Below are 26,671 nucleotides of genomic sequence, written 5' to 3' on the forward strand. Positions count from 1 at the left end.
AATAAAAAAAATGTATCAAATTTCGAATATTATTTTCTGTTATCTTTATTCATTTAATTTTTTAACTTCTCGAAAATTTCCAAGAAAAAAACAAACTTACCATTAATAACCACGAAAAACCTCGCCAATAATAAAAAACCGAGAACCATATTTGTTCCAACGGTTTAACTGTGCCTCTTACACACAGACACAAAAGAACCACATAAATGAACAAGGAAAAACTTGTTTCATCAATTAGAATGAATTAGAATTTGCATTAAACAGTATACAAGGAGAAAGAATAATTAGATCAGTAGGCTGATTATATCTAATGAAACCATCGCCTACATCCAGCATATTAATTTTTCTCCTTTCTGGGGCCCCGCAGTTTTATTTATTTGAAATTGATCTAGTCTCATTTTCATCTCTCTACGTTCCAGGGGCCTTTGCATTAACCAAGCGTTGCCGATGGGATGAGTCCGCAACTAACCCAGACGAGCATGCAGCTGCAAGTCTGAAGTGCATTTCCATCTGGCTCTATTTGAAGCAAATCTTATCATTGAAATGGACCTCCAGTTTCAGAAAATTGCTGCAGCTACACGGTCACAAGTTGGTCATACTTTGTGCGGTCAATTCCATTCAACCGGATGCAACATAATATTCGCTCCGGCAATTCTTCAGCTTTATTTCCCTGTACCAGTGAAGATCCTTATCAATTCAGTTAGCTTCTCAACTTGATTTCTGAGATTACACATACCATCAACTTGTTTTGTAAGATCTTACCTGGATCGTCAAGCCAACATCCAAGACACACACTTTCAGTCTGTCTTGAAATGCTTCAAACCCTTTTCTAGAGATGTAACTAAATCGATGCATGTCCAAATCAATCTCAAAATAATTTGGACCCTGAAACCATAATTAAGAACAATAAACATGTTCAGTCACTTATAAATGAAATCATTGACAAATTGAAGGTAAAGGAAAGATTAACTAAACCCACGGCCATTTTCTACAGTTAACCAATCCAGCGTGTGCAATTCCTAATCATCGCAAATTGTTGCCGAGCCGAAGCTACAGCAGGTATGCAAAGAACATATTCATATGCATACAGTACACCGAAAATGCCCATACTACCCTCTTTGAGCCATAAATGCCGCTACATGCCAGCAATTAAATCGAATGCAGAATATAAGCTTTTTAAACTAATCAATAGAAGTACAAACAGAAAAAAAAAAATTGAAGAAAAGCAATCAACAAACATGAAAAAGATGTACGCAAGGATGCCAAGGAACTTCAAAGAAGAAAATCATCAATTCACTTATATCTGAAGGATAAGTTTTTCAATGTCTAGCATGTCAAACATTGAACATCTCAATATGTCATCTGTACCATTCCTTCTTCAGTGTACTAAAGGAAGGGTAGAACCTATTTATTTGAATTCCTCTCTGCAGCACAAACATTTTTAGTTCGACCAAATAGCTTTGAAGTTATGCAGCATTCAAAATGCATGTTTCACACGTACATGCTCTATTAAATATCTAAAAAGAATACATTTTGCACTTGTTCTCAAACATCATCCCTTGAGTCCCTTTTCCTTCATTTCATTGGGGATGGTTTTGTATGTGACTTTCGGGATTTTAGTATTTTGCTTGAGATGCCATTTCTCAGGATCTCAAAGCTTTGGTACTTGCCAAAACCAAAATTTTCCAACATCGTGGAGTTACCATCTCACTGACTACTGGCCACTGCCAGCTTCCAAACAATCAACAGGGAATGCGCATCAAATGACCAAAATTGAGGCAGGCAAACAGCCTTTGACTTGTCAGTATTTACAAGGTTACGTTAAGCATTTGGAATGTCAAGTTCCAGCCCATCATCTGGACTTCATATCACTCTTAAATGGTGGTAGGCATCAGGGAATTCATGAAGCCCCACAACATCATGAAACGTGAGCTCTCAAACAAATCCTAGATACCATATTTATAGTTTTCAGCCCATTTACATTGACTCATCTTTGATTCCATCTTATTTCCACTTCCATACCAAGTAGGCCATTCATAAAACAGTTTCTGTGCTAGAGTAGGTTGCGCTCTCCTTGAAGTAACTAGTTCACATCAAGGATTATTTTTGCTGTTCTACAATAATGCCAGATAAGTACAAATTTCAGAGTACATCAATGCAACAAATTTGAATGAAGAGAAGCACTTGAAAGCAAGAAACTATGATTTTATCACATCATGTGGCACATCTGATAAAAAGTAAAACCTCATAAGGTATTGGAACAGAACATGTAACAAAAAGTACAACACAACTTAAGAAGAAAATATCAAAATAATGTATAGTAATTAGTGCAAAACAAAAAATCAAATTGTAAGATCAAAACATATCAAGACAGCTCAAACAAGAGAACTTGAACCTCCAAAATGTCAACGATTATAAACAAGTAGAAAAGTAAGATAACAAATGCAAACTTGCAAAAGGATGAAATAAATGTGAAGCAACAAAATTTTACCAAGTAAAAATCATGTTGAGGTCGAGAAAGGACAGGCTTTTCGTTATAAGCGTGCATGATTTTCTTCTCTGCAGCACTTAGATGAAGATCATCCACATTCACAACACGACCCAAAATCTTTAATCTTTCTCGAAATGGTAATACTGTATCTACAGCAAATCCTTTGATCCTTTCCGTTTCATCATTGATTAGCCTCTGTCTTGGAAGAAACAGTAAAAAATCAAGAGATAGTAAAAGGTGTCAAGCAATGAATTGTTGCTTCAAGCTCATCAGACAGGAATACAAAAAATCACATACAAAGGTTTTAGAGCCTAAAGTTAACAAATTTATTAACTGCGTTCACATGGTCAACATTGAGTTTCAGCACATAAGTTTTAAAGAAAGGAAGTTGCATATAAAAGCCTTTATCTTCTGAAGTTTAATATGCAATTCATGGCTCATCTTCCAAGGTTGCGCTGAACTTCTCATTTATTGCTGAAGAAAAATAACAAGTACCAAGCACAGTAGTTTCTACTAAGTAAGCAAAACAGACAGAGCACATTTTTTGGCATTTTGTGCACAATTTGTGATTTTTATTTTAACATCAAAATTGGTTGCACTTATTGAAACCACTTAATTATTATTAAAAGAATTTAAATATATAACATCTATTGGTTTTGTAATTCATTAATACTTTCTCAACAAATCTATTTAGTTCTCGATAAATTCATGGATGTCATGAAGGATAACATTACAAAAGGCCATGGTAGGTGACCCATAAAACTTGTGCACATAAAGCTATAATGCGACAACTATGGCTGTATTTTACCGTCTTCTTTATCTTTAAACAATAAGTTATTAAACTTGAATCACAAATTAATACTTATGTAACATAACATGATCATGGGAAAGGGAGAGGCATGGTTTGGGTTTTATAACTTACAAATATTTGTAAAGTCTCAAGTGAGAGCCCCAGAACATAGAAAGGGCCTTGTTTTTACCTTTCACAACAGTTTTTTAACATTCCAGGTTTATCTTACCCTCAAAAAAAGGAAAGAAGAATAACCGTCAGATATACCAAATTCAGGATAACTTAAGGGGCCAAATCAACAACTAATCAGCCTACTCGGCAACCTAGTTCCCCAGAATGGGCCTTCAGAGTTCAGACTTTGATGGAAAGGACTAGTTGGATGACTAGTAACTAGACTGAGTGGCTGTGACTAAATGTTCCTATTTCGATAATTAAGGTTTTATGTGGTAGTGTTTTTACTCTCTTTCTCTCTCTCTTTCTCTCTGAAAGCATGGATATATAATGTTGTAGAATGTAAAAGCAACAATAAAAATTATATAGTTGCATGATGACTATTTTCAAAAACACAACGAAATATGAAATTATCTTCAACTTTAAAAACATAAAAATCACAGCACAAATGTGGAACTTTCGCAGATAATATGTCAGATGTGAATAAGCAAGACAAATGACTGAAACAAAAACGTATGATTATGACTCATCTACCAACACCAAACATAAAAAAATTAGCAACACAAATTAGTTAAACAAATTGGGAAAGAATAGCCCTAGCAGTGGACTACCCACTTTTAGTAACCATGTTCAATCAACAAATTGTCTCAACTCTCAAGATACTTTCATCAACCAAAAGGTTTTCTACGAGCCGTGTTCCTATTATAAAGTCTGTCACAGGTTGTTGTTATGTACTCACTGCCAAGTTACTTAGAGATCAAAACATGATGGCATCAATTAGGAAAACTAAGATAAGGATAAAATACTCAGTAATGCTAATAGGACAAACTGTCCTAAAATTAGAAATGACTAACTTAATCTTCAAGCAGAATACATATAGAAATAGAGACTGTAACATTCCCATCATACCAAGATGCTATCTTGGAAATGCGCCGGAAGTTCTTTAGAATAACTATCTGAAATTTTAAAATACAAAACAATGCTCATGCCTTCTCCATCTGTTTCATTCTGGAAGAGTGTTGCCGGATACAAAGGTACCTGTGGAAACCATCTTTCAACAAACATCTATACAGAATACTGAAAAGCAGAAAAAAATGGTGCTGTTTAGTATAGTGACACCCACGATTTACAGGGAAGACCATAAACAAAAAACATCAGCAGAATCAACAAAAGGGTGCAGGGTATAAAAAGAAAGGTTGTAGCATGGTTGGTAAACGAAGTCACGAAGATTGTAATAATTTGGAAGAAAAGGAATGAAACAGAGGTCTCAGACAAAGGGCTACATGGCATAGAGGGTTTTGGGTGGTGGGGAGAAAGAGAAGAATGCATCACCATGGCTAATCCCTCTCTTCTTCAATACTTCTTAGCAAGAGAAGAGCTTTCTAGCAGTGCTGATTAATATTTTTTAGGTGAGTTTCACTGATTTAAGGTTTCCTTCGCTCACTCTCTAACCCTCTCCCCCTTTCCTAAACTGACTGTGCACTCTGTAAGCCAAGACTTTTCCAGATGCTTGTTTTTCATTTTTCAATATTAGATTACAAATTTTCACATTGTTGCACACAGCCACAGGCTTTATGTTATCAATATAGAGTTCCGTTAGTTAACAAAGAACCTGTAATATTTCTGTCTAGTTTTGGCTATTCTCACGTTGTCATTAGCTAATGTAGAATGTTACCTGACAGGACTTTGTCTATTTATGATCGACTTAAAGAAGAGTATTTGTTTCTATATAAAGTCATAAAATTATGCCTTTTATTGATTTTTTTATAAATTAAATAAAAAACATGACTTGTCCAAGTTCCTGATTTAACTTGCCTGTGTCATTGATTTCAACATTGCCGTTCTAAGACCATGTCCCAGAAATGCCAACCGTGGGTTGAAGATTAAGAATTCAAAATAAAATAAGCATTGCCTTGAAGTTCATTTAATAGATGCATACCCATACAATGAGGCTTTATCTAAAGAAAACCCTTTTAGGCATCATAATCTCAAGGGAAAGGCATTGTGTTTCAAATCAGATAATTGTTAGAATAAAGCACGTGCACTGAATCAACACAAGGAGCATTAGCCTTGACAAAATTCAACTCACAAGCTTTATTCACACACCTCCATTATCTCCATCAACCAGTACATGGGTTTAAACTTTAAAGAGTAGTTCTAGGAGAATGTTTAAAAGAATACAAGCAAGTTTTATGGCTCTGAGATAAAAAAGGATAGATAGAGTAAGCTGAAGTCTGGAAGTAAAAACAGTCAATCCACCTTTCTTTATACAGTTCAACCTTTCCATAGCAAAAATATTCTTATCATATGGAAAGAGAGAATGACAGAGAGTTTCTGGTCCATGTCTAAAAAAGTTCTTTGCATAAACAATGACACAAAGTAGGTACAAAGACAGGGCCTACTTATATACAGCAAGAAGTAACATGCTTACAGCTAATTACCTGAACGTTCACTACTAGAATTGGAGGAACCTTTCCAAATGAACTCAGGTTGGGGAGATTGACAAAACGAGCAATATGCTCAATTTTTCTTTGACACAGGAAAACATCAACACCGAAAGGGTAAAATGCTGCATAATTTGGAGCAAATTCTTTCTTTTTATCCCTGACAAAGACAAGAAAGATATTAGCCCTTTGAGACTACAGAATAACTTTTGGAGAATGTAGATTAACAAAGAGTTACTATCCAATCCTAGGTCACTGCAAAACATTTAAACATGAGCTAGTATTGACAAAGTCATGTACTCATTTGTATAGAATTTCAATAATGTACCTAAGATAGTTATCTCCTCGAACCTTGAAAGTTCTAGGTTCTATCTGAGACCAGCAATCTGACATTCCTTTCTCTAGAGGACAAAATGGAACCTGAGAACCAGCTATTGGCCTCTGTATAAAACTCTTCGAAGAAACTGAAAATAGAAACATCAAGTTAAAGACTTAAAGTTTAACAGACCCAGATTCCTGCTCTGAATATCTGAGAATAATAATTCTAATAACTTTACAATGACAAGCAGGCTGATTAAATACTCCAACTTGCAAAACCATTCAAAGAATTTGAACAATGAGCCTCACATATACAAAATGCATCAAAGTTTTTCACCAACACAGAATGAGTAATAAGAATTCATCATCAACTGATCACTTGGTCTCGCGTACCTCTACTTGCTCCTCACAAGTGGTCCATGAATTGATGGAGTTACATAGTTCAAGCTTCAACCATCAGGAACACCAATGAGAAATGTAAACCTAACATTGTCACTATCGACATTTACTGACATTCATTTTGTATAAAAAAAAGAAAAAAAGATAATATGGGATGTGGCAACAAGTATTTCTGCTTAAGTGTATTGCCAGCACCGAAAAATTAATATCAGATGTTACCAAGTAGAAAATGGACATAACCTGTCCACCAAGGGAAGTGAAGTGTTGTTCACCATAGAGAGCAAAAATTCATGACTTTATGACTCTATAGATGGTTACAACTTACAAGGACTGTTCTTTTTGCAAGAAAATAAAGAAACACAGTCAATTGCACATTAATGATGACAGTACATGGTAGCAGCAGTGGATAACATGCTCTTTCCAATGCTATGGGGCCCATGGGGAAAATTGAGATTTGCATGCACAGGTAATAACTGAAGCAGAAAAGTTTTGAACATTGGTGTGCGTTCTTCAATATTCTGAAAAATGGGAGGATGACATTTTTAGAAACATATCAGTGGGTATTCTAGATGGAACCAATATATGTGCAGTCCAAAAGATCAAGATAAAAAGTTTCAAGGTTATCCATGATTCCAGTCAAATTTTCATGTACTTTCACACATATAAATTTGGGTGATGTTGTTTGCACAATCGAAAAACATATCAATTTAGGGAAACTGGGAGAATAACAAAATCAGTTAACAAATTCATCAACTTAAAGTTTAAAACTCAAAGGCATTCTGATACTCACTAAATGAAGTAGTACTGCTTCCATCCAGAGACTTCCATTTGAAAGAAAGCTTTAGAGGAGCCTTTCGTCTTGCACTTGGAGGTCCAGGACTTAGTGGTCTTCTCTTGTCAATGGGCGTTTCAGTTGGAATAAGACAAGGCAAGCATGAGCTATTTGAGAGGATTCCACAGTGGTCAAATGTTTTTGCATCATCCTTGTCAGAATCTTCGGCAGATGATGACAAAGTTTCATCATTATGCTTCAAAGAAGATCTTCCACTGTTCATGTTACAATCAAGTTTAGACTGCAAGCTAGCTTTGTTTGTGTCAGACACTAAAGTAGCAGAATCACCAGATTCAATCATTCCATCAGATGATAATTTTGCCATCCGCTTATCATCAGGAGGGTCAAATGGCAACTTTTCACTTTCATGACTCAAAGTTGCATCACTGATAGAAGAGACACTGAATCGAGATGCTCCATCCAAGCTATGGGGGCATGACAAATCTGCAGCAAGTTGAATGTTGTAAAAGTCATTCTTCTAGTGAAAAGGGAAACACTTTTTCCAACAGAACTAGCTTTGTTTCTGTCTAAGTCTCTACTACTCAACATGTAATGATCTACCTCCAAGGACACTAACAAAGTCATCATCACAATCAGAGTCTGGCATTGCAATGGAATCAAACCATACCTCCTCGGTACTCCCTGTCACCAATTTGCAATAGAGGCACAATGTTAGAAATTGACAAAGTAAATCACTTTGAACAACATTTGAATTAAGTTAACGGGCAGTATATGCTTCTTTTTATAGAAACCACCTTCTCCATGATCAGAAAATGCCGGGATTAAATGATGGGTAGACAGCAGAACAAAGTGGAAATAGTATCTTCAATTGTTAACCAGGTAAGCATAGAAAGAAACACATTGCATAAAAAATCTTCTATTCACATACAAGGGGATTAGCAACAAGTTGAATGGCTACAAAACAAGAGAGGAGACTCTCTCTCTTTCTTTCTCTCTCTCTCACACACACACACTGCAAACACATACATATTCTTAAAGCAAATGTGATGATTCTCCTCGTTTCACTCATCAGCATTGATCTAAGTCACTAACGTAGCAGATGAAAATGCAAGAAAAGAAGAAGGGCAGGAAGAGCACTGATCCTGCTTCATATATCAACAATGGTTCATACAAATACAACAGAACGAGCAATTGGGTCAACACTCTACATGATGAATCACCTGCGTGAAACGAGGAGCATGGAAGCCCCAAGGCCCCCAACTAATTGACATACGCGCATTGATGAAAGCAGAGATCACCATTCGAGATGGTGACGGCCTAGGAAATGTGCGGCCTGCAAGAAACATGCAAAGCACAATATGCAATGTGCCAACCAAACATTGACCAAGTAAACGTTTACTAAAACCTCCCATTTCGACGCTAACAACAGATAGATAAACGCCCATTTACTTTGAAATAATTTAGCAACCCATTCTAGCACGACCCAAGGACAGGTCCTCTGCTTATTTTAAATAAAAAGGGGCCGTCTTTATATGCATTTTCCTTGGAAAACAAACCATTTGTTATAAAATTAATCAGAAGCCGCCGCAGCAAAACTAACTAAAAAAAAAAAAAAATTCAGAAGTCAAAACAATGAGTTACGAATATCAAATCTCCTATGGAGGAACATATCAGATCAATCGATTATGGCTAAAAATTGAATTCCTCATCCTCAGAGCGTCTACAGTTTGACTACTGCCTAGAGATTAGTAACATAGAACATCGCACAAGAACCAGTAATCCGAAATAAAAGTAATAGATAATAGAAGAAAGATTCCTGTTCAGTTGCCTACGTTGATCACAGATGGAGACCTAAAAAAATCCAGACTAATATCACTAATTCGCAATTCAAATGCCGCATCACCATTCTTACGACAATCAACTAGTTCAAAAAAAAAAAAAAAACACGATTACCAGGAAAAAATTTTGGAAGCAAGAGCAGCATAAAACCGATCCTTTTGCAACGCAACCCAAAAAAATTCGGATAGTAAGGTTCCGACCTTGACCGTTAATGCTGAGGGACCGGCGATCGGACGCCGGAGTCGATCCGTCAAACCTCTGCAACGATCCGTCATTAGTCCTCCTGATGTGCCTCTTCCTCCGCCTCCTGCTCCTTTTCTTGCCCTTTAAACCAACACATCCCTCTGGTTTCGATATGCAAACTCCCATTCTCTCTCTCTCTCTCTCTCTCTCTCTCTCTCTCGATGTGTATATATATATAGATACCCTCCCTCTCTACTAATCTGGTTCTTCTTCCACAAGAAAAACAAGGTACCCAACAACAACAAACCACGCGTCTTCACCTTTCTGCAACTTTCGCTTCCCTTTGCTTCGGCTCAACCACGAGAGAGAAAGAGAGAGAGAGATGTCCTACATGTTCATGTCTTCTGTGGCAGAAAAACACATTTATTTCTATTAATAGAATTTAAAAAAGTACAAGGACTCTACAGAATTTAACCCCCTCAAACCTTTCGACATTTAAGAGGGAGATAGAGAGAGAGATGGTGGTGACTTGTTTTTTCTTCTTGTTCTACAGACACCGCCACTGACCTCCTCTTCTCTCTTCTTTCCGCTTTCTTGTTGTGGTTGTCTTGGTTATAAGAGCATTCGCTTTCTTCTAAGGGGGAAAAGGAAAACTAGAAATCTGATGGTTTGAACAAGTGTGTGGCCAGTGAAAAGCAGAAGAAGAAGAGGGAACAGTCAAAAGAGAGAAAATAAAAACCAATAATAAGGAAAAGCCAAGAGGTTGGTGAAAACGATGGATGGGAGAGAGAGGTGGGGGAGAAGGGCTCCGTAGGGAGGATCCACTCAGACTGACAACAGTTGCCCACGTGAGAGAAGGTAAAGGGAGAAAGAACAAGAAGAACAAAAAAGAAAAGGCCCTTATCTTCCTTCTTTTCTTTTGAATAATTTTCTCCATCAGCCTTTGTCTTTTCTTCTTTTATTTACCATATATTTTGTGTGATTTTCCTTTTAAAATTTTAGGTTTACTTACAAATAATAAGCAAGGAAAAAAAAAAAACGCTATTGAAAAAAACCTTTCAATGCTAAACTTCATTTTAATAATTTCGTTTATAAGTCATTTTTCAGAAACACACACGTGAGAAGATTATGGGAAAATAGTGGCACGCCAGGTTGGATCTTGTGGTGGTATTCTTCGTCCTATTTTATTGAAAATAACGACAACTAAAACGTTTTGGAAAAAAAACATAGAAATGCTTAACAATTGAGAATTTACAAATAACCACTTGAATTAACATAATACCAGCGGGTAGACTTGTCTTAGGGCCTAAGAGATCGAATTGGTCCACCCCTTGTAAGCAGGTGTTACACACACAAAGGAAGGATATGTTTGGTATTAGGAATAATTTAATAAGTATATTTTATGAGTGTTTCATGAATTTGGTGTAAAAGGTTCATAAAATAGTAAAACTAGTGTTTCACGAATATATATATATATATATATATATATATATATAAAAGTAGATTCATAAAATACTCACATATCGTCTCCTCCACCAAACAACCCAAGACTTCACCAAACAACCCAAGACTTGCCAAGGCATATGAAATGGAAGGATGCCACCTCACTCAGGCGTATTTGGTTTCGAAAATACTTGGCATTGTTGGTAATTATGTTAAAATCAAAATGATTTTCCGTAAATTTAAACTTTTTTGAAATTTTGTTGCCCTTATAAAAAAAGTTTCACGTTGTCGTTGTGTGCTCCTCCTTTCAATAATTTGATTTGAACATAGAAACATAGTTTGATTCCTTGTCATGAAGACAAGGTTTAGATTTATGAAAAAAAGAAAAAAGAACTGGGTTGGGTAAGGAATTATATAAAGTTCAGAGAATCATTAGGTGTGATCGTTATCTGTGAACATCAGACTCATGAAATTCAAAGGGAGTTATAAACTACCTGCCCGTTTAAAATAGAGTATGAATTAATATTATCGTATCCAAATCTTTTAAATCAGAACAGAGTAAGGAACTAGAAATCTAATCCACACCTTAAAGCATCGAGCCGTGATAAAAAATGGGGCTTGAACACGATTTCGACCCGACCACCAAAGCCCTGTAGAACGAGAAATATCTTTTTTAATATATAATTGTGATTAACTAAAACAAATAACTATATAATACATTTAAAATAATAATTAAAAATAAGTTAATAGGTTTATTTGAATCAATCCAACCCAACTCGATAAAGAGCGCCCTATGACCTGATAATTTCTTCTTAAATTAAAATCTAATCAAAATTTCAAGTTTCAGTTTCTTAATTTTGAAAAGAAAAATCCAATGTTTGTTTACTAATTTTAATTTTTAAGAAAATAAGTATTTTGATTTAAAAAAAAATAAATAGTATGATTCTAAGGACCTATTATCAAACACAAAGGCGCGTGTTTGAAAAATATTTCTCGACCTCGGTGTGAAGTTGGCAACGTGTTTAAATTTCTTTTATTTTTTGAAAAAGGAAAAATATTTCTTGATGGCAACGCCTACGGCTACGCGGGACGCGGAAGGGGAAGGAGGCAGACGACGAAAAGGACGGGAGAAATTAAATGACCGCCGTACACGTCATTAATGACAGCACCTGCGGACCGTTCATCGCGGAGCCTGCGTCGTCTTCTTCTTCCCGATGGGAGAGGGAAAGAGGAACGAGGTGGGCGCGGACGCCACGCTCGGAACGCGTCCTGACGAGTTCGGGACCCAACGGACGTGCGGTGGGGACTCCTTCTCTCCTTTTATTTTCTTCGCTACTTCTCTCTCGTGCTGACATGCGGAGGAAAGCTGATTTTATACTTTTTTTTTTTTTTTTTGTTCCTTTTTCTTTTAATGGTTCGGTTTCATTCCTTGAATATTCGCTTGTTTTATACGAAAAAGCAGCACTCACCTTTTATAGATGTATTTTCTCCTTTGAATTTTGATTGTCGTGGAAAGGGAAAGAGGCAAAAATTAAGGAGCGTGTTTGCTTGATGCAGATTCATTTTCTACGATCTTCTTCAATTGCTTTAATCCACTGAGAATTTTTGGAAACCTTAGATCTACACGTCTTAGGGGGATTTAAAGTGATGAAACCGCAAGGAAATAGTAACGCAGGAAAGAATAGCATCAGCGAAGGCTTCGATCATTAGTGGCATTAATGGAGGTGCAGACGTCAGAGAAGACTAACATGTGTGGCGTCTCTTTCTCCCACATCAATGAAAACTGCCATCAGTCACCAGGGGTGCAGGAGGAAGACGAACTTTCTGAGGTGTCTCCTCGCACGTCAGTGAAGGTGTGCCTTCTTCATCCGCAGGTTAAATCTCTTGTATATACTTTCCTTCTTGCAAGTCACTGTGGTAAAACTGAGGCGTGTCAATTGCATTGCGGGTTGAAATTTCCAGCAATTGGCGCCACTAGCGATGAAGAAAGCCGCATAGCCTAAGCATTAGTGACAATTTTCTTGATTGGTAGTGTCAATGACGTCTCTTCGTTTCGTGTCACTGAAGTTATCTGGTCCATCCCATCCCATCATCAGTCATGACTTTGGCAGGGTCCTTTGTTCTCACTGCTACCATTGACCTTTCTCTAGTAAAACTGCTTATCATATCCATGATTGTTTGAATAAAATTTTCTAATCGAAAAAGTTTTGCTTTTGCCGCAAATGATTGTATTCACAATTGAACTGGGATTTCACAATTCAAACTTAATTTCCACGTGAACGGTAGTCAGCATGACTGAGAACCTAAGACAATAGAAGGAAAAAAAAAAAAAAAAGTATTGTATTGTTATTGGATGAAAAATAGGCGACTTTGATATTTATTAACAAAAGGGGTAAAGATATGTATGTAGCATAGCTGGTAGAGTTGGTGGCTTGACAAGACCGAGTTAGTTCAATTCTCTTGAACATTATTCTTCTGAACTACAAATGGTGGCAAACTCTAATGCTGAGTTGAAGAGAGTCCTTGTGTGTTCATCCGGGCCCCAATATCTTCTGCCTCAAGGGGTAAGGGAAAGAGGGGAGAAACTTCGACCTCTTAGGAATACCTTCTCCCTCAAAGCACATATAATCAAGAACTTCCCAACATAAACTTTTAATAACTTCACTAGCACACAATGAACTTAAGTGATTCAACATAGATATTCTGATAAATAAACTTTGCATATATAGATCACATTTGTACGCTGGCAGTGTACATAAACAATGAAAAAAAAAAAAAAGCATTGCAGTTACTTTAAATGCAGAATAATTATAGGAAATATGCTCGATCGATTAGATTAGATAAATATGCTCTTAAATTTTTAATATTTGTGGGCACTACAAAATCCTGCTTGCGAGTGATTAAACCGTTGCTGTAGAGCACTACCACATTATTTGTTGAGTGTGAGTTACGAGATTTAATGGCTCTGCTCGTGAGGGTTTGGGATTGAATTTCTCCGTTTCATTATCGAGGAAAAAAACAGAAGCAGAAAATGAACATTAGGAAACTTGTGGAAGTGTGTGACAAGATCCAACGATGAAGCCATTGATGAATAACATACAGACAAAAGTATAGGAAGAGAATTGAAGGGCTTCACTTTCATCTCGGAATCTTACACCAATGTAGTTCGAACGAGTCCCAAAATTTTTCACTGCTTCCTCTTTGGCATCTAATGGCTGTGAAGCCCTCGGCAGGAAACGTCGGAGACCCGCTTTCTCCGGCCTCATATGTTGTCCTGCTGAAATATTTGAAATAAAAATCATCTACTTAGAAACTTCAAGAAAAACCTCCATGCATCTCTTTTGAAATTTACATAGAAAGTGAAACTTTTAGGTTCTGTTTTTAAACTTTTTGGCTTAAGAAAGGGAATTGGAGCGACCATCTGCTTGGCTGAGCAAACTTGTGGGTTGGTTTAAAGCCTCCAAGTTTCAAAAAGAATTGAACATTTCGGGCATGTATTTTTTGCTATCAAGTCAGAAAGAAATTGCTGCTTAGACATCAGAGATTATTGGTTGAAAGCGATGCAAACTATACTAAAAAATCTTTAACAGAGACGATTGAGAGCTTCAGAATACGACGTTAAACCGAAAGTACGATTGCACAATATTTTTTGCAACTAATGTTGCAAACACACCACATAAAATGACTTGTATATATGAGAAAGGTGAAATCAGCCTGTTGTGTTCTCGTTCTCCGCATGGCAAATTTCGTCTGGGCGGCCCTTTCTTATATGATCAGTCGGCCACAAGCTTTATTCTCCTATAATGGGTCCCGTGATTAACCAACCACATTTTATAGCTTTCCAAATCCTTTGTCCAATGGTGGAGTTAGAAAAATTAGCTCAAGGGGCACCTGTTTTAAAACATTTAATATATGTTTGATCGAGTTGAGCTCGAGCACGTTTTGTTTTTGAAATAGAGCTCGACACGAGTTTAAGCTCAAGTTTTTTTAGTCGAGATCGAGCTCACTTCGGTTCCGCTTGTGTGAATGGCTTTGTTGACAAAATTTAATCTTAGCTTGGAATGCTAACAGGCATGATGGGTTCGTTAAATATATAAAAATAGGATGGATGACAATGACAAGTGAATTGGGAATATGGAAAAAGCTTATTCTTTAAATGTTCATTACTTTTGCCAATTTTTTTGTTCTCTCTATTATATTAAGTTGCAAGAATGTGGCTCATTTGAAGTAGGGAAGCTTATTTGATAATTCATTTGCCTTGTTTTGCTTATCTAAAAAATAAAACTTTGATACGAACAACATTTGTTTCTTTATCAGGTTCAGCTGACTGGCTTAGTGCGAACAGTATGAAACTGAACTAGAAGTTCGTGGTCCTCCTCTGGTGAAGGCTTTTGAGAGAGAGAGAGGGAGGGAGGGAGAAGATACCACTAGAGCCCTATTTTTACTACTTTCCCTTGGATAACGAAATTGGAAACTGTCTCAAGTATGTCTTGCTGAACTGTGAAGGCGAAAGGATCCAATAGAGAAACCATATCTGTCTGCCCATGCTTTAAAAAATTTTGTAACTTCTCGACCTTATACATGATGTTTGGTAGGTGGGATATTTTATGAGTGTTTAATAAATTTACCTTAAAAATTAAAACAGCATAGAATACTTACAAAGTGTCCCTGGGATCACCCCAAAATTTTATTAACAAAATGAATCTGTAAAAAAAAAAAAGACAGAGTAGAAAGAAAGAGGGCACAAACAGTTATTATACAATTTTAAAGCAGGTTCTTGGAAGTGTTCCAATTTAAAATTTTGTTATTAACAAAATGAATCTATACAAAAAGTATAGACAGTAGAAAACAGTTATATAGCACCCCACTTCGTCGTAGATTCCTTAAAGCAGGGATCTAGAAAGAGCTTGATTACAGCTGTAGGTGGATTACAGTAAAAAACCTTCTCATAAGAAAGGAGGAGGAGGAAGCAGCAGCCATGTAGTTCAACAAGCAAAGTCTCCCAGCATAGAAGAGAGAGGAGGCCTTTCAGCTAGAGAGCCTTGGCACCACCTTCTGGACCAGCGGCCCACAAGAATTCTCATTCACATTCATGTTACCCACGAAGAGAGGAAGACCCAAATATGTCACAGGGAGCTCGCTCCTCTTGCTGCCACCCCAAATGAGCACCAATTGTGTATCGAACTCGATCATTGACACTGAATGGGATGACGAAGGAGGATTTAGATGCGTTCACAACCAAACCTTTCCAGTTCAGTAAGAATCTTCTTAATAGAGAGAGACTATAGACTTAAAGTTCGCTGCACAAACAAGAATAAGATCATCCGCAAAGAAAAGAAGAGTGCCGGGCCTCTAGGTTTAGGCATAACAATGTGATTGAAAATCCCTTTCAGCTTCGATTGTCCTGTTGAAAATCTCCATACAATAGGTGAAAAAGGGTCGGTCCCATTGCCTCAATCGGCTCTCCCCATTAAAGTATCCACCCTCTATTCCATTTACCAACTTGGCAAAGGAAGTGAAAGAGACGCATGCAAGGATCCTCTTGGCCCCCCAAATACCTAAGAACAACATAGCTCTTCAGAGGAAGTTCCAGTTAACCCTATCGTACGCCTTCGGCAGATCAGCTTTCATAAGAACAGATACTCCGTTATGCTTCCACAGGCTGTTCGCTATCTCGTGAGCCATTAACACTTGATCATGGATGGATAAGAAAGCACCCTGCTCCTTGCCCACAACCCTGTCCAAAAATGATCCTCATTCTCCACACCATCACTTTTGGAAATGAACTTGTAAATGCTATTGCATAGCACAATGGGCCTGAAATCTTTGAAACTCTTAAGAATTTGGGTATAAGGGCAATATGAACTCTCTTGATTTTTCTCACAATCTTACCTGAACTGAAAAAATCCTTGACTGCAGCACAGATATCTTTACAAACAATGGCCTAGTATGTTTTGAAAAAACTCGCCGAGAATCCGTCTGGGCTAGGGCCTTTGTCACTCCCATTACTGAAAACTGCCTTTGATAGGTGGTCTTTATATCAATTCCTCTTGAAATCATGTCCAGTTTTTTTCGTTTTCAAAATCAGTGGACAAGATTTCAAGAATAATTTATAGATCAGCAATTAGCATGAAAGAGGGAAGACATTAGCACGACACGTCACATGTTTTTTTCTAGAATATGCCAACAACCCTGGACAAGGTCCAATCTGTCACGAGCACTCATGTTAGAGCTAGAGAAGTAAAAAAATCCAATGTGGTTTGAATATAATTGCGACGACTTGACCTAATTGGGTTTTGGATTGGATTTAAACACATATGATTTCTTAATGCGGATTTGAATCCAGTAAGCCCATCTCAGAATGTGTACTTGGATTAAGACTCCATAGTTTGAGACGTGCAGATGTGCAAGCTTTCCTCCCTCTTTTTTTTCCCTTTTCTTAAAAAAAAAAAGGGTCCAAATGTAATGAATGTTTTTTTTTAAAAATCTTTTAGAAGCAGAAAAATATCAAATAAAGGAATTTACAACTCTCATTGCCAAGATTTCCTAAGTGGGAGAAGAAGTGACTCCAGGAAAAGATATTTTTCTTTTCCTTGTCATGTACTCTATAAATCAGGACATGTAGTATAGGACAAGTTGTCTTGTCTTGTGATGGTGGTGTTAACAATACACCAACAATTTGTCTATCCAATGTGACGTCGATATGGTTATCCTTGTATTGGATAATAAGGCTAAAAAAACCACTGCCGTTTGGACTATAAGATTAAGAAGTGAGGAAGTGTGAAAGAAATGATATGCCAAGAAAATTATTCAAATATACAAGGTCCTTAAGAGCAAAATGATGTTGTAATTGCTAAATGACAATATGGGATGTTAAAATATCATTAATATATTAAAAACAGAGTGAACAAGATATCCTTGATGCATGGAAAAGAAGGAGGTGTCAATGCATAAGCTGTGGAAACCCATTACCTGTAAAATATGGCTAAGATGTTAATACCAAGCATGAGGAGCTTGTAGAGCGCCTTGGGCCTTGTGCAGTTTAAAAACATAGTCTAGGTGAGATGTACTGCATAATAACTATTTCTTTTCAGTGTAGTATGTTGTTTAGAAAGGCAATGCCACATGAAGTTGCCAGACTTGCCATTTATTACGAGTTAGAATGGATTAGATTGTTTGAAATGGTTGTAGACTTGAAAACTGGACTAAGGTATCAAAGACGTTTTGTACTCATTTAGTAGCTAGCCATTGACCAGTCATCTCTACGAGATGAACTTAGCTTTAGTAGTTGGAATTTCCCAATTCAGCAACAAGTATTAAAAATGTCAAGACTTTACATGTCAGCCCAGGATTTCCTTTCGCCCTTTGGGTTTTCCTTGAAGAAGTAGTTATCAAGCTTTTGCTTTAACAAAGTTTGGTGAATATGGAAATGTTTGAATACAAAGTTTGGTGAAAAACAATGTGGGAACAACGTATAATCATTTTCAATTTTGAGAGAAGATGGAGGAACTTTGGTCTTGATCCAACAACAAGGGGTGGCCTTAATGATAGGGTAACTTTAAGGAATCGATTATCTGATTGGATAAATATATAATTGCTGTTTAGCTTGAGGTATTAAAAGCTTAGAAAAATGCCATTAATATCCATACCAACATTCATTATCCTTAATAGTCTATATGAATGTAAGCTTATTATTTGTTAAAACATAAACATGAAAAACCTAGTGGAGAAAGGTGGATAGGAATTGTTTTCGCACCATCAACACAAGCTGTATGCTCTGCTCGGAGAAATCAGGCTTCCACAAGCACTATGATTTCCAAGATTGCTTTATGGTTGTCCTTGCAATGATGCATATGATTTTTCAGTTGTTGAGATCGTTATACTTGTTGTTCGCATGGATACAGAATGTTTTATCATGTTCTTTCAGTTATATGCACGTAAATTGCATAATATTGAACATATAATTAGTAAAAAAAAAATATTATTATCAACATGTATTTCATTAAATAACAAAAACATACTTGAGTTTATGTATTCTAGGCAATTAATGAAAGAGATCAAAACTTAAATTTCATCAAAACTTGAGATTGACTTTATAGAATTTCCATTTACTGATTGGGGCTGATCCAAATACTTTTTTCCAGCCAAACTATTTATGTCATACGCAAATTCTCACCAGCCTTTCGATGGGACAATTTGTCTGATATGAGTCACTGATTTATGAAACTTATCTGAGACAAATACCATCTGAGACAAGCACCGCCTGCACGCAGGTGCCTGGGGAGTAAGACTAGAAGTAGTTCTGTAAATCATTTTCAGAAGGGTTTCTCTATTCTTCGGGAAAGGAAAGAGAGAGAGACACGGTCATACACAAATACAAATCCAGTAAGACACACAAACCTTTCTAACAGAGCAGCTTTATGTCATTCCAGTCAGGTTAGGTTACTGACTGTAGACTCAAGTCCATGACCACGCTTTTTTCTGAGTCTTCTCACCTGCCTGAATTCCAGACTGGATCTCATAATTTCATTTCAGGCCAGGTTTTTGACATAATTAAACTTCACCTTCCAGTTTGGGCGCAGACAGGTAGCTTTGAATGCAGCTCCTCTGCGAAGCCACTGAACCAAGAACTGCAGCAGGCCGTACATTCCATGTCTAGAGCTCTGAGCCATGGCGGTCAAGAGTTGTCTGACAGAGTCGAAACTGCAGAGTCATCCCTGTCTTGCAAGTGACACAGCCTTGATGGTTGGGACTAATTTCAGATGGAACTTATCTTGGATAGATTTATCCCTGGATAGGCTTATCGATTTTTTATTACTGCAAAGATGTAATTCATTTACGAATTTAAAGTAGATCCCTGCTCAAAATAATAAGCCTAACTCGTATGCCCAAGAACCGAATAAAGTACAAATAAATAAATACTGTATACACTCTTCCATTATGAGGAGTAGGTTTCAGCACTCTCTCCCCCTTTTTTCAAAACTTTTTTGGCATTCTTCTGTCCCCATAATACTTAAAACAGAAAATGCATAACATGTTTTTATTGAACCCTATTAAATACCCTGCCAATAGTGTGTCCCTACATGATTCAATGCGTTAATATATTAGTCTAATGACAGCAATCACGCCACCATCTTAATTCACGGGCCAACTTGTTACTAAAATTAATCATCACAATAAAGGAGAAATTAATGCGAAAGGAACAAACCTTTCTGTGACTTCTTTTCCCCTTTTATAGAAGAAGTTAATCAGATTACTATGAATCTCTATCGTATTAAACAACTATTGGTTAATTCTCTCCCACAAAAGAGCATTACTGCAGTAAAGACCTCTAAGCGAGTGGTTTATCTTTACTTGACACATGCCGCCAAATGCACAGTGCCTGCAGCAGCCTTTAATAGTATTACCAGTTCTAAAATAGTATTGGAAATCGAACTTCAATCAACGCATTTTGAGAGGTTTCTAGTTGGTAAAACCCATTGAAATTCTTTTCTGCCGACAAAATAGTCTCACACATCTTCAACTTTGCAACAGGAGATGGGTGCATCTAATGAGTTTCATTCTGTAGATAGATAGTTCAGTGTCAGGTAACAAAACCATGGCCGCCCCCTAGCTGGGAAAGTACATGATGCCTTAACAGGCGCCTACATGCTCACCTGATCACTTTACCTGCAAAGATATATCCATTCAGAAATGAGATCAGGCCTATAAACTACAGTTGTTTTAGTAGAGCATGCCTTTCCTTCCAGGATATAGCCAAAAGTTCCGTTCATTACTGTAGGTTCCTGCATGATGACATCATCTTCATTCAAACAGGCGCTAGCTATAATGTTACTGTGCATGTCTTCAATATACCATGAGCTTCCCTATGTGCCATGTTCCTCATAATGACACTGCCCTTCAAATTTGAACCAGCGGAGTCATCTAAGTGTTGCATCCACAAGGGTCATCATGGCTTAAACACTTGAAACCAGAAATGGACTCTGCCATTCAAATTTGTAAAGGACAAGTGATCTGCAAGACATCATGAGGTTAATATCTGAAATCAGGGGGTCCATTGACAAACACGCAAACACACACTACCCATTTCATTATTATTCTGTTGAACAGCATTGGCCATAATTGAATAATTGAATTCCCCTTACAGGCTCTGAAGGTGATCTGGAATGAGTAGATTTCGCTTTCATGGCACAACAAAAAAAAGCTATAAAATCATATTCAATGCCGTTCACGAGTAAATATTGCAACGGCTAAGCTTTCTACTCACCACTCATTGACATAAGGGTGCTTTTCTTTGCTATTTATGAGTACAGTGATGCATGGGCTGTACAATATGCAGATGGATTCTCATCCTCACCTTTTTTCACGATGATTTTGCATTAACATCTTCAAGATGTATAACAGATAGATTTCATGAAGGAATGGCATTCCATCCATCAATGAGGCATTCACTCTGCTCTCTGCACACTAGTCTTGAACAGGAGGATGTACAGTTTATCTAAGGAGAAATACAGAAACCCTCCAACTGAATGTGTCACAAAAGAACCGAAACTTGTACCAACGATACAATGCCAAGCTGGGCCATAAACTTTGTCAAACTCCTACATAAAAGAGAGACAAAAACGAAAAACAATCAACAAACTATTCAATCACACAGAAAAGTATAAAATTTATCACATCACATTCCTCCACCCACTCCAGTGACCCGTTCCATTAGAGGGGAGGCACAAATTTGATATTTCACTAAAAAGTCTTTCCTTTTTTGCTAGGAAAGGCACCCGACTCTGAAAAGCTAAACGTCATCGAGAGTGTATACTTTTCTGCAAGAAAGCAACTTGACCCTACAAAGGACACCCTGCTTGTCATGCCTAGAAACTGCCAGGAACTTACACCTACCATACAACCAGAGCAGACAATACCCATTTGGGGCTTCCCCCATTTTTGACTAATGGCCCTAAACCAAGAATCACTCCACACATGCAACAATAAAAATTGAAGCCATTGGAAGAAAGCAATGACGAATGATCCCTCGTCCGCCCTTTTCATATTTCCTCTCCAGGAATGAAAAACCAGGCAAGTTGTTAAAAATCAAAGAATCAGCAGTTTTAACTGATTTATAAATGAACTATTTGAGAGAAAATTATAAACTCTGTTTGCGGAAGGCGGGAGAAAGAAACAGATTCTCAACAGATGTCACATGACGCTTCTCGTCTTCTAACACCAAAACATGAAGTGATTTTGCAGAAGAAAAGAACTAGCCAGTTCATCTGTAAGATGTTACGATTTTCTTCTTCTGGTCATATTGCACTCCAGTGCATCTGATATGGAAGGGAATTTGAATGACACATGCATCCAGAAATGAAGGGTCATCACAAATGAGTAAAGATGGTGATCCGGGTTCACAACAAAAACAAGAACCCAGAGAGAGAGAGAGAGAGAGGGGTGGGGGGTGGGTGGGGGGAGTGAGGGAGGGAGGGAAGCCAAATTTGGTATACCTTTTTGAGGGCAAAGGCCAAGTTCTTGGTGCCAGGCTTGCCGACGCTCGCCTCATGAGCAGCACGGGCACAAGTGACAGCATGGGCCTGCATAAACGGGGGCATGTCGACCGCCAAAATCTTAGCACCCATCTCTGCGAAATCGCATTCCAGCGACCCGGAAATAGATTTCCGCCTCATGATCTTCTTCTCGTCACCACCACCTTCCTCCTTATTCGCGTTCCTGGAGACCAAGCCTGTTTTATGGTCTCCCGTGAGATGAGTACCCTTCCTAATCTCCCCCAAATCCATCGTCTTGAACTTGGCAGTGATAGGCATCGACTTAATGGTCAATTGGGCAGCGGTTTCCTTCCTCGCCTGGAGATTGGCGCAGTCTTTTCTCCTCATCATCGTCTTCATCGCCGTATTCGTTACTGGCTTGCTGTTGTTGTGGTTGCTGCTGCCGAAAGACCTCTTCTTCTCTTCGTTAGCTGCTGCGCCACCACCCCCATCCCTGGCGGCTGGCCGGGTGCTATCGATCGAGAAAGAGGAAGGGAGGGGCCGTTGATCCGCTTGGGAAGGAGGTCCCCTGGCGTTTGCACAGGGTTGTCTCCTTGGATCCATCGCTGCAGAGGAAGCAGGGGCAGCAGCACCAAAGCTTCCGCTCCTCCTCTGCTGCTGCTGCTTCAGGGCCATGGATGAAGTTCTTCTGTTCTTTTAGCCTATCAATAGCTCAAATATAATATCCCATCGTCCTATCTATGCATCTACATGCGGCAGCGGGCGGGGGTTTCGTAGGGAAGTAGCCATTCTCTTGCTATGTGGACTAAATAAAAAAAGTACCGTTCGTGTACTTTGGTTGGTGTTCGCGTTCTAAGCTCTCTCTCCCTCTCTCTCCTGCCTGATCTGCTGCAATATAATTGCATAAAACTTTGTACAAAAATCAGATATAGATCTTAACTGTGCCTCCCGCTGATCTCATTCACATGGTTAGAACCTTAAAATAGGTATTTCAGCACTGTTTAGTTTGGTATTTGGAGTGACTTTGCAAGGAGAAGAAGTCAATGAAATTCAAAACTTTTGAAAGTTTGAAAGCTATGAATTCATGGTTACACGGTCAAAAAGGCACCTTGGAGCATGAGCATTGAAAGATTAATCCATCGCACAGTTTAAATTTTTGAAAACCAATTTGAAAGACCAAATTCTGAACAGTGATTACCTACAAATGGCGTAACGCAAGTGTGCACACGATCCTCTCTCTCTTTCTGTCTCTCATTTGATCCTTGCATGAATATTAAACGGCAGTCACTGGTTAAAACAGGCACTCGGAGCTCAATACGGTAAAATAATTGGCTTGGTAAATGTAGTAAGAAATTTGCTGTCTTGTTGGAGCGCTGTGGCGCATTTGGTTGGGGGCAGTGGCTGGTTCAAATCTTAGAGATGATAAGGTGTCGGAGAATTTCAAGATACGGTATGTCAAATTTCAAGCTTTCAGACGACAATCAGGTGAATTGCCAACATTTTGTACGAATATGTTGCACCCTTATATTTAAATTTTATACATGTGAAGAAGAAAATTAAACAGTGAAATAAAATTTATGGATACGATTCTATGACCTTGTTGTTTTTGTGGAGGAGATACCCGCCATCTTGGTGTAAGTTTTCCACTGAAGGATCTAGAATTACTGAAGTGTGCACCATCATTGGAGATTATTATAGAGTAGTTGATTTTCGTTCTTTGTATTTAATTTGCACATATGTAATTCTTTCATTTGATTTGTATGTTTTTTTTTTTTTAAAAAAAGGCAGGGAGACATGTCTCCCAGCAGTGTCGCTTCAGAAGTCTTGTCTTTGATTTCTTACAAAATTTAATCTACACATTCATTTGTAAGTTTATGCAAATAAATTTGAAAATTTGGAATTGACTAGACCCCTGTTAAAATTGGACGTCAATATCCATGTGTGTGCGCCCGTGTGTGTGAACTGACACCTTTGATGTATTTTAAATGCGGGTTATCAACATTTAACAAAAGCACATTTTACATAAACAAAGCATGCTTAATATATATATATATATATATATATATATATATATATATATATATATATATATATATATATATGCACACACATTTTTTTTCAACTCTAGTTTCCCCTATTTTACTTCCTTAAAATTGACGGCCCACGAGAAATTGGTGTTGAACTTTTCAAGATGAAAAGGTGGGAGAAAATAAAGGAGAAAATGTTGTTAATTAATGTTACATGATTAACATATTGTATCTCTTTTTTTTTAGTCTTTTATTTTGGAAAAATCAATTCTTTATGGGTCTTGCACTTAAGTGACACATATATATAAGGTGGATTCTTCTTTATAAACAATATTGGCTATTGTTTTTGTTCAAGAAAAATTAAAAAAAGGGAAAAAAATGTCAATTAACGCTAAATAACTAAAATAGCACTTATCTTTTTATTTATTTTTTCTCAAATGTTCATTTGAATTACATAGAATGGTCAAGATCATACCTAGGGGATCTACTACCTAAAGATATGTAGGTGAAGACCTTGGGTTAGGTCTTAATTCCGCTACAAACCTATATCCTTTGCTTTTACTATGATTTTGTCACTACAAGCAACAATGGGAAGGTGTGACTGTAGTCAAAGGGTTCATCATGGTCAAGGTCAACTATTGATTAGAAACTTATTTTTATGTAAAGACAAAAAACTTAACGTAACAGTGGGTTTAAATTCAGTGTATAAAGCGTGTATAAAGCTTGCACCCACCTAGTGTGAAGGATATTAACAACCCATGGTCCAGAAAAGAGGTTTGAAGGCTCTCTTTCCTCCCAATTCTTATTATCCCTGAGGTTATTAATTGTGTTAGGATGTATGAGGGGTAGGGTGCATCTGTCAACTAGAGTCTGTCAATCTCATTGTTTACAGTATAAAAGAGTCGTACCCATGAAAATCAAACCTATAATGCAGCAGCCAACTAAGGGTATTGTACACTAGAGTCTCACTGTAACGCTCGACTTTTGCAGGATGGATCGGGTCAGCGCCCAGACCCGAACCTGAACTCCTCGTGCGAGAGGAGCCCAACACCGCCCTCTTCTCCTTCGTTCTTCCTTCTCCCTCACCTTTCCCTCGTCTATCTCCTGGAGGTCTCCCGTGCCAGCGCAGAGAAGAAGAAGAAGATGGAGGTAGTGCAGCAGCGACGAGGACGGCGGCAGCTCGTGCGTAAGCTTTTTCTCTTGCCCTCTCTGTTTGCCTCTCCCCTCCCTGTCCCTCCTGCGCAGCTTCCTCTCCTCTCCGCCAGTGCCCTCCCTCTACCGCACGTTCTCTCTTTCTCTCTCTCGCTACTCTCTTTTCCCTTTTCCGTTAGCTCCCTCCCGTACGGTCCCTCTCCTCACTCACCCTCACCCTCACGTTTTCTTCCCCCTACTCACGCACTCTCACCCTCACTGCCGTTTTCCCCTTTTTGTGGTCTGAACCCTTTCTCTTGGTTTTCAAATTCTGTCAGCGCCTCTCCCTGCCCACATGCTCCCTACGTGAGCTCTCTCTCCCCATTTTTCCATTTGTTTACCCCTTTTCCCCAACAGAGCACTCTTCCTCATTGATTTCATCACTGTTTGATAGGATTTCAGCTTGGGGAACGTGTTCTTCCCCTCATAACAGCGATTAGGTGGTGTTGGTGGTGGCGACTTGGCATGATTTTTGCCGTTTGGGGATCGATTGAACACTTGAGGTGGCTGCTGGAAGGATTGCAGCAGTCTAGACTCTTGATTTAGGGTAAGCAAGGCGTGATTGATCCTATTTCTTGTATATTTTCTTTTGGAACGCGTATAATTATTGTTAAAGCATGCTAGAAGGTAGAATTGATGTTTTGGAATGCATGTTAGTGACTTTGTTTTTTGGGGAAAGTGTAGGATTATGTTGGAGAAATGTTGGTTCATGTATTTATTGATCTCTTAGGCTCGAGGTGTTGATTTTTGAAGCAATAGGGAAGCATGGTAGGGATTGTGATGTTGTGGAGAAGATTTAGAACCGTCTTTTTGAGCACGTGGCTCATGCTTTTGCGAGCAGGCGTATCTTGGAGTTATTTGGGGAAAGTGTACCAAAGTTGGATGTGACAATGGGGTTGACGCCTAGACTACAGAAAACATTTAAGAATGTGTTAAGGATGGACTGAGCGAAGCATTGAGTTTTGGGGTCTCGTGGCAACGTCAAGAAGTTAGGAGGAGGCTGATTGGAGGGCCTGTAGGTCGACACTACCCGTCGACACCCTCTTGAGGCGATGATATGTGCCTCAATGATTTTGTTTTAGCTTGG

At 38.0% G+C, this 26,671-nt stretch overlaps 2 protein-coding genes across 7 annotated transcripts; both read right to left on the minus strand.

Annotated features, from left to right (window-relative positions):
• Positions 1-207: 207 nt before the first annotated feature.
• LOC116255582 (uncharacterized) lies at positions 208-10,247 on the minus strand. Of its 5 annotated transcripts, none has more exons than XM_050078320.1 (10): positions 9,996-10,244; positions 9,446-9,832; positions 8,007-8,087; positions 7,404-7,889; positions 6,225-6,360; positions 5,894-6,056; positions 4,362-4,490; positions 2,492-2,686; positions 763-885; positions 208-670 (listed from the first exon to the last, which is right to left on the minus strand). In XM_050078320.1, exons 2-10 carry the CDS (start codon positions 9,612-9,614, stop codon positions 575-577), a joined length of 1,578 nt encoding a protein of 525 aa, XP_049934277.1. In that variant the 5' UTR covers positions 9,615-9,832; positions 9,996-10,244; the 3' UTR covers positions 208-574. The 5 variants fall into 5 exon arrangements, with proteins under 5 accessions (XP_049934277.1, XP_049934276.1, XP_031487311.1 ...); XM_050078319.1 differs by having other exon boundaries at positions 9,958-10,244; XM_031631451.2 differs by having other exon boundaries at positions 9,914-10,244.
• A 10,897-nt stretch (positions 10,248-21,144) lies between these two features.
• On the minus strand, positions 21,145-23,245 carry LOC116255583 (uncharacterized). 2 transcript variants are annotated; one of them, XM_031631454.2, is made up of 2 exons: positions 22,367-23,243; positions 21,145-21,472 (listed from the first exon to the last, which is right to left on the minus strand). In XM_031631454.2, the coding sequence occupies exons 1-2, from the start codon at positions 23,039-23,041 to the stop codon at positions 21,320-21,322; spliced, it is 828 nt and encodes a 275-aa protein (XP_031487314.1). In that variant the 5' UTR covers positions 23,042-23,243; the 3' UTR covers positions 21,145-21,319. The 2 variants fall into 2 exon arrangements, with proteins under 2 accessions (XP_031487314.1, XP_031487315.1); XM_031631455.2 differs by lacking the exon at positions 21,145-21,472 and adding an exon at positions 21,500-22,189 and having other exon boundaries at positions 22,367-23,245.
• Positions 23,246-26,671: the final 3,426 nt, after the last annotated feature.

The sequence above is a fragment of the Nymphaea colorata genome, chromosome 6, assembly GCF_008831285.2.
Source record: "Nymphaea colorata isolate Beijing-Zhang1983 chromosome 6, ASM883128v2, whole genome shotgun sequence".
NCBI lineage: Eukaryota > Viridiplantae > Streptophyta > Magnoliopsida > Nymphaeales > Nymphaeaceae > Nymphaea > Nymphaea colorata.

Excerpts from the sequence above, each read along its gene's own strand:
- LOC116255583 (XM_031631454.2), bottom strand. The coding sequence starts at position 23,041 with ATGGCCCTGAAGCAGCAGCAGCAGAGGAGGAGCGGAAGCTTTGGTGCT. Across the intron at positions 21,473-22,366 it reads TGGCCTTTGCCCTCAAAAAG|GAGTTTGACAAAGTTTATGG; the intron begins GTATACCAAATT and ends TCTTTTATGTAG.
- LOC116255582 (XM_050078320.1), bottom strand. The coding sequence starts at position 9,614 with ATGGGAGTTTGCATATCGAAACCAGAGGGATGTGTTGGTTTAAAGGGC. Across the intron at positions 7,890-8,006 it reads CTTTGTTAGTGTCCTTGGAG|ATTTGTCATGCCCCCATAGC; the intron begins GTAGATCATTAC and ends AACTTGCTGCAG. Across the intron at positions 6,057-6,224 it reads CGAGGAGATAACTATCTTAG|GGATAAAAAGAAAGAATTTG; the intron begins GTACATTATTGA and ends TGTCTTTGTCAG.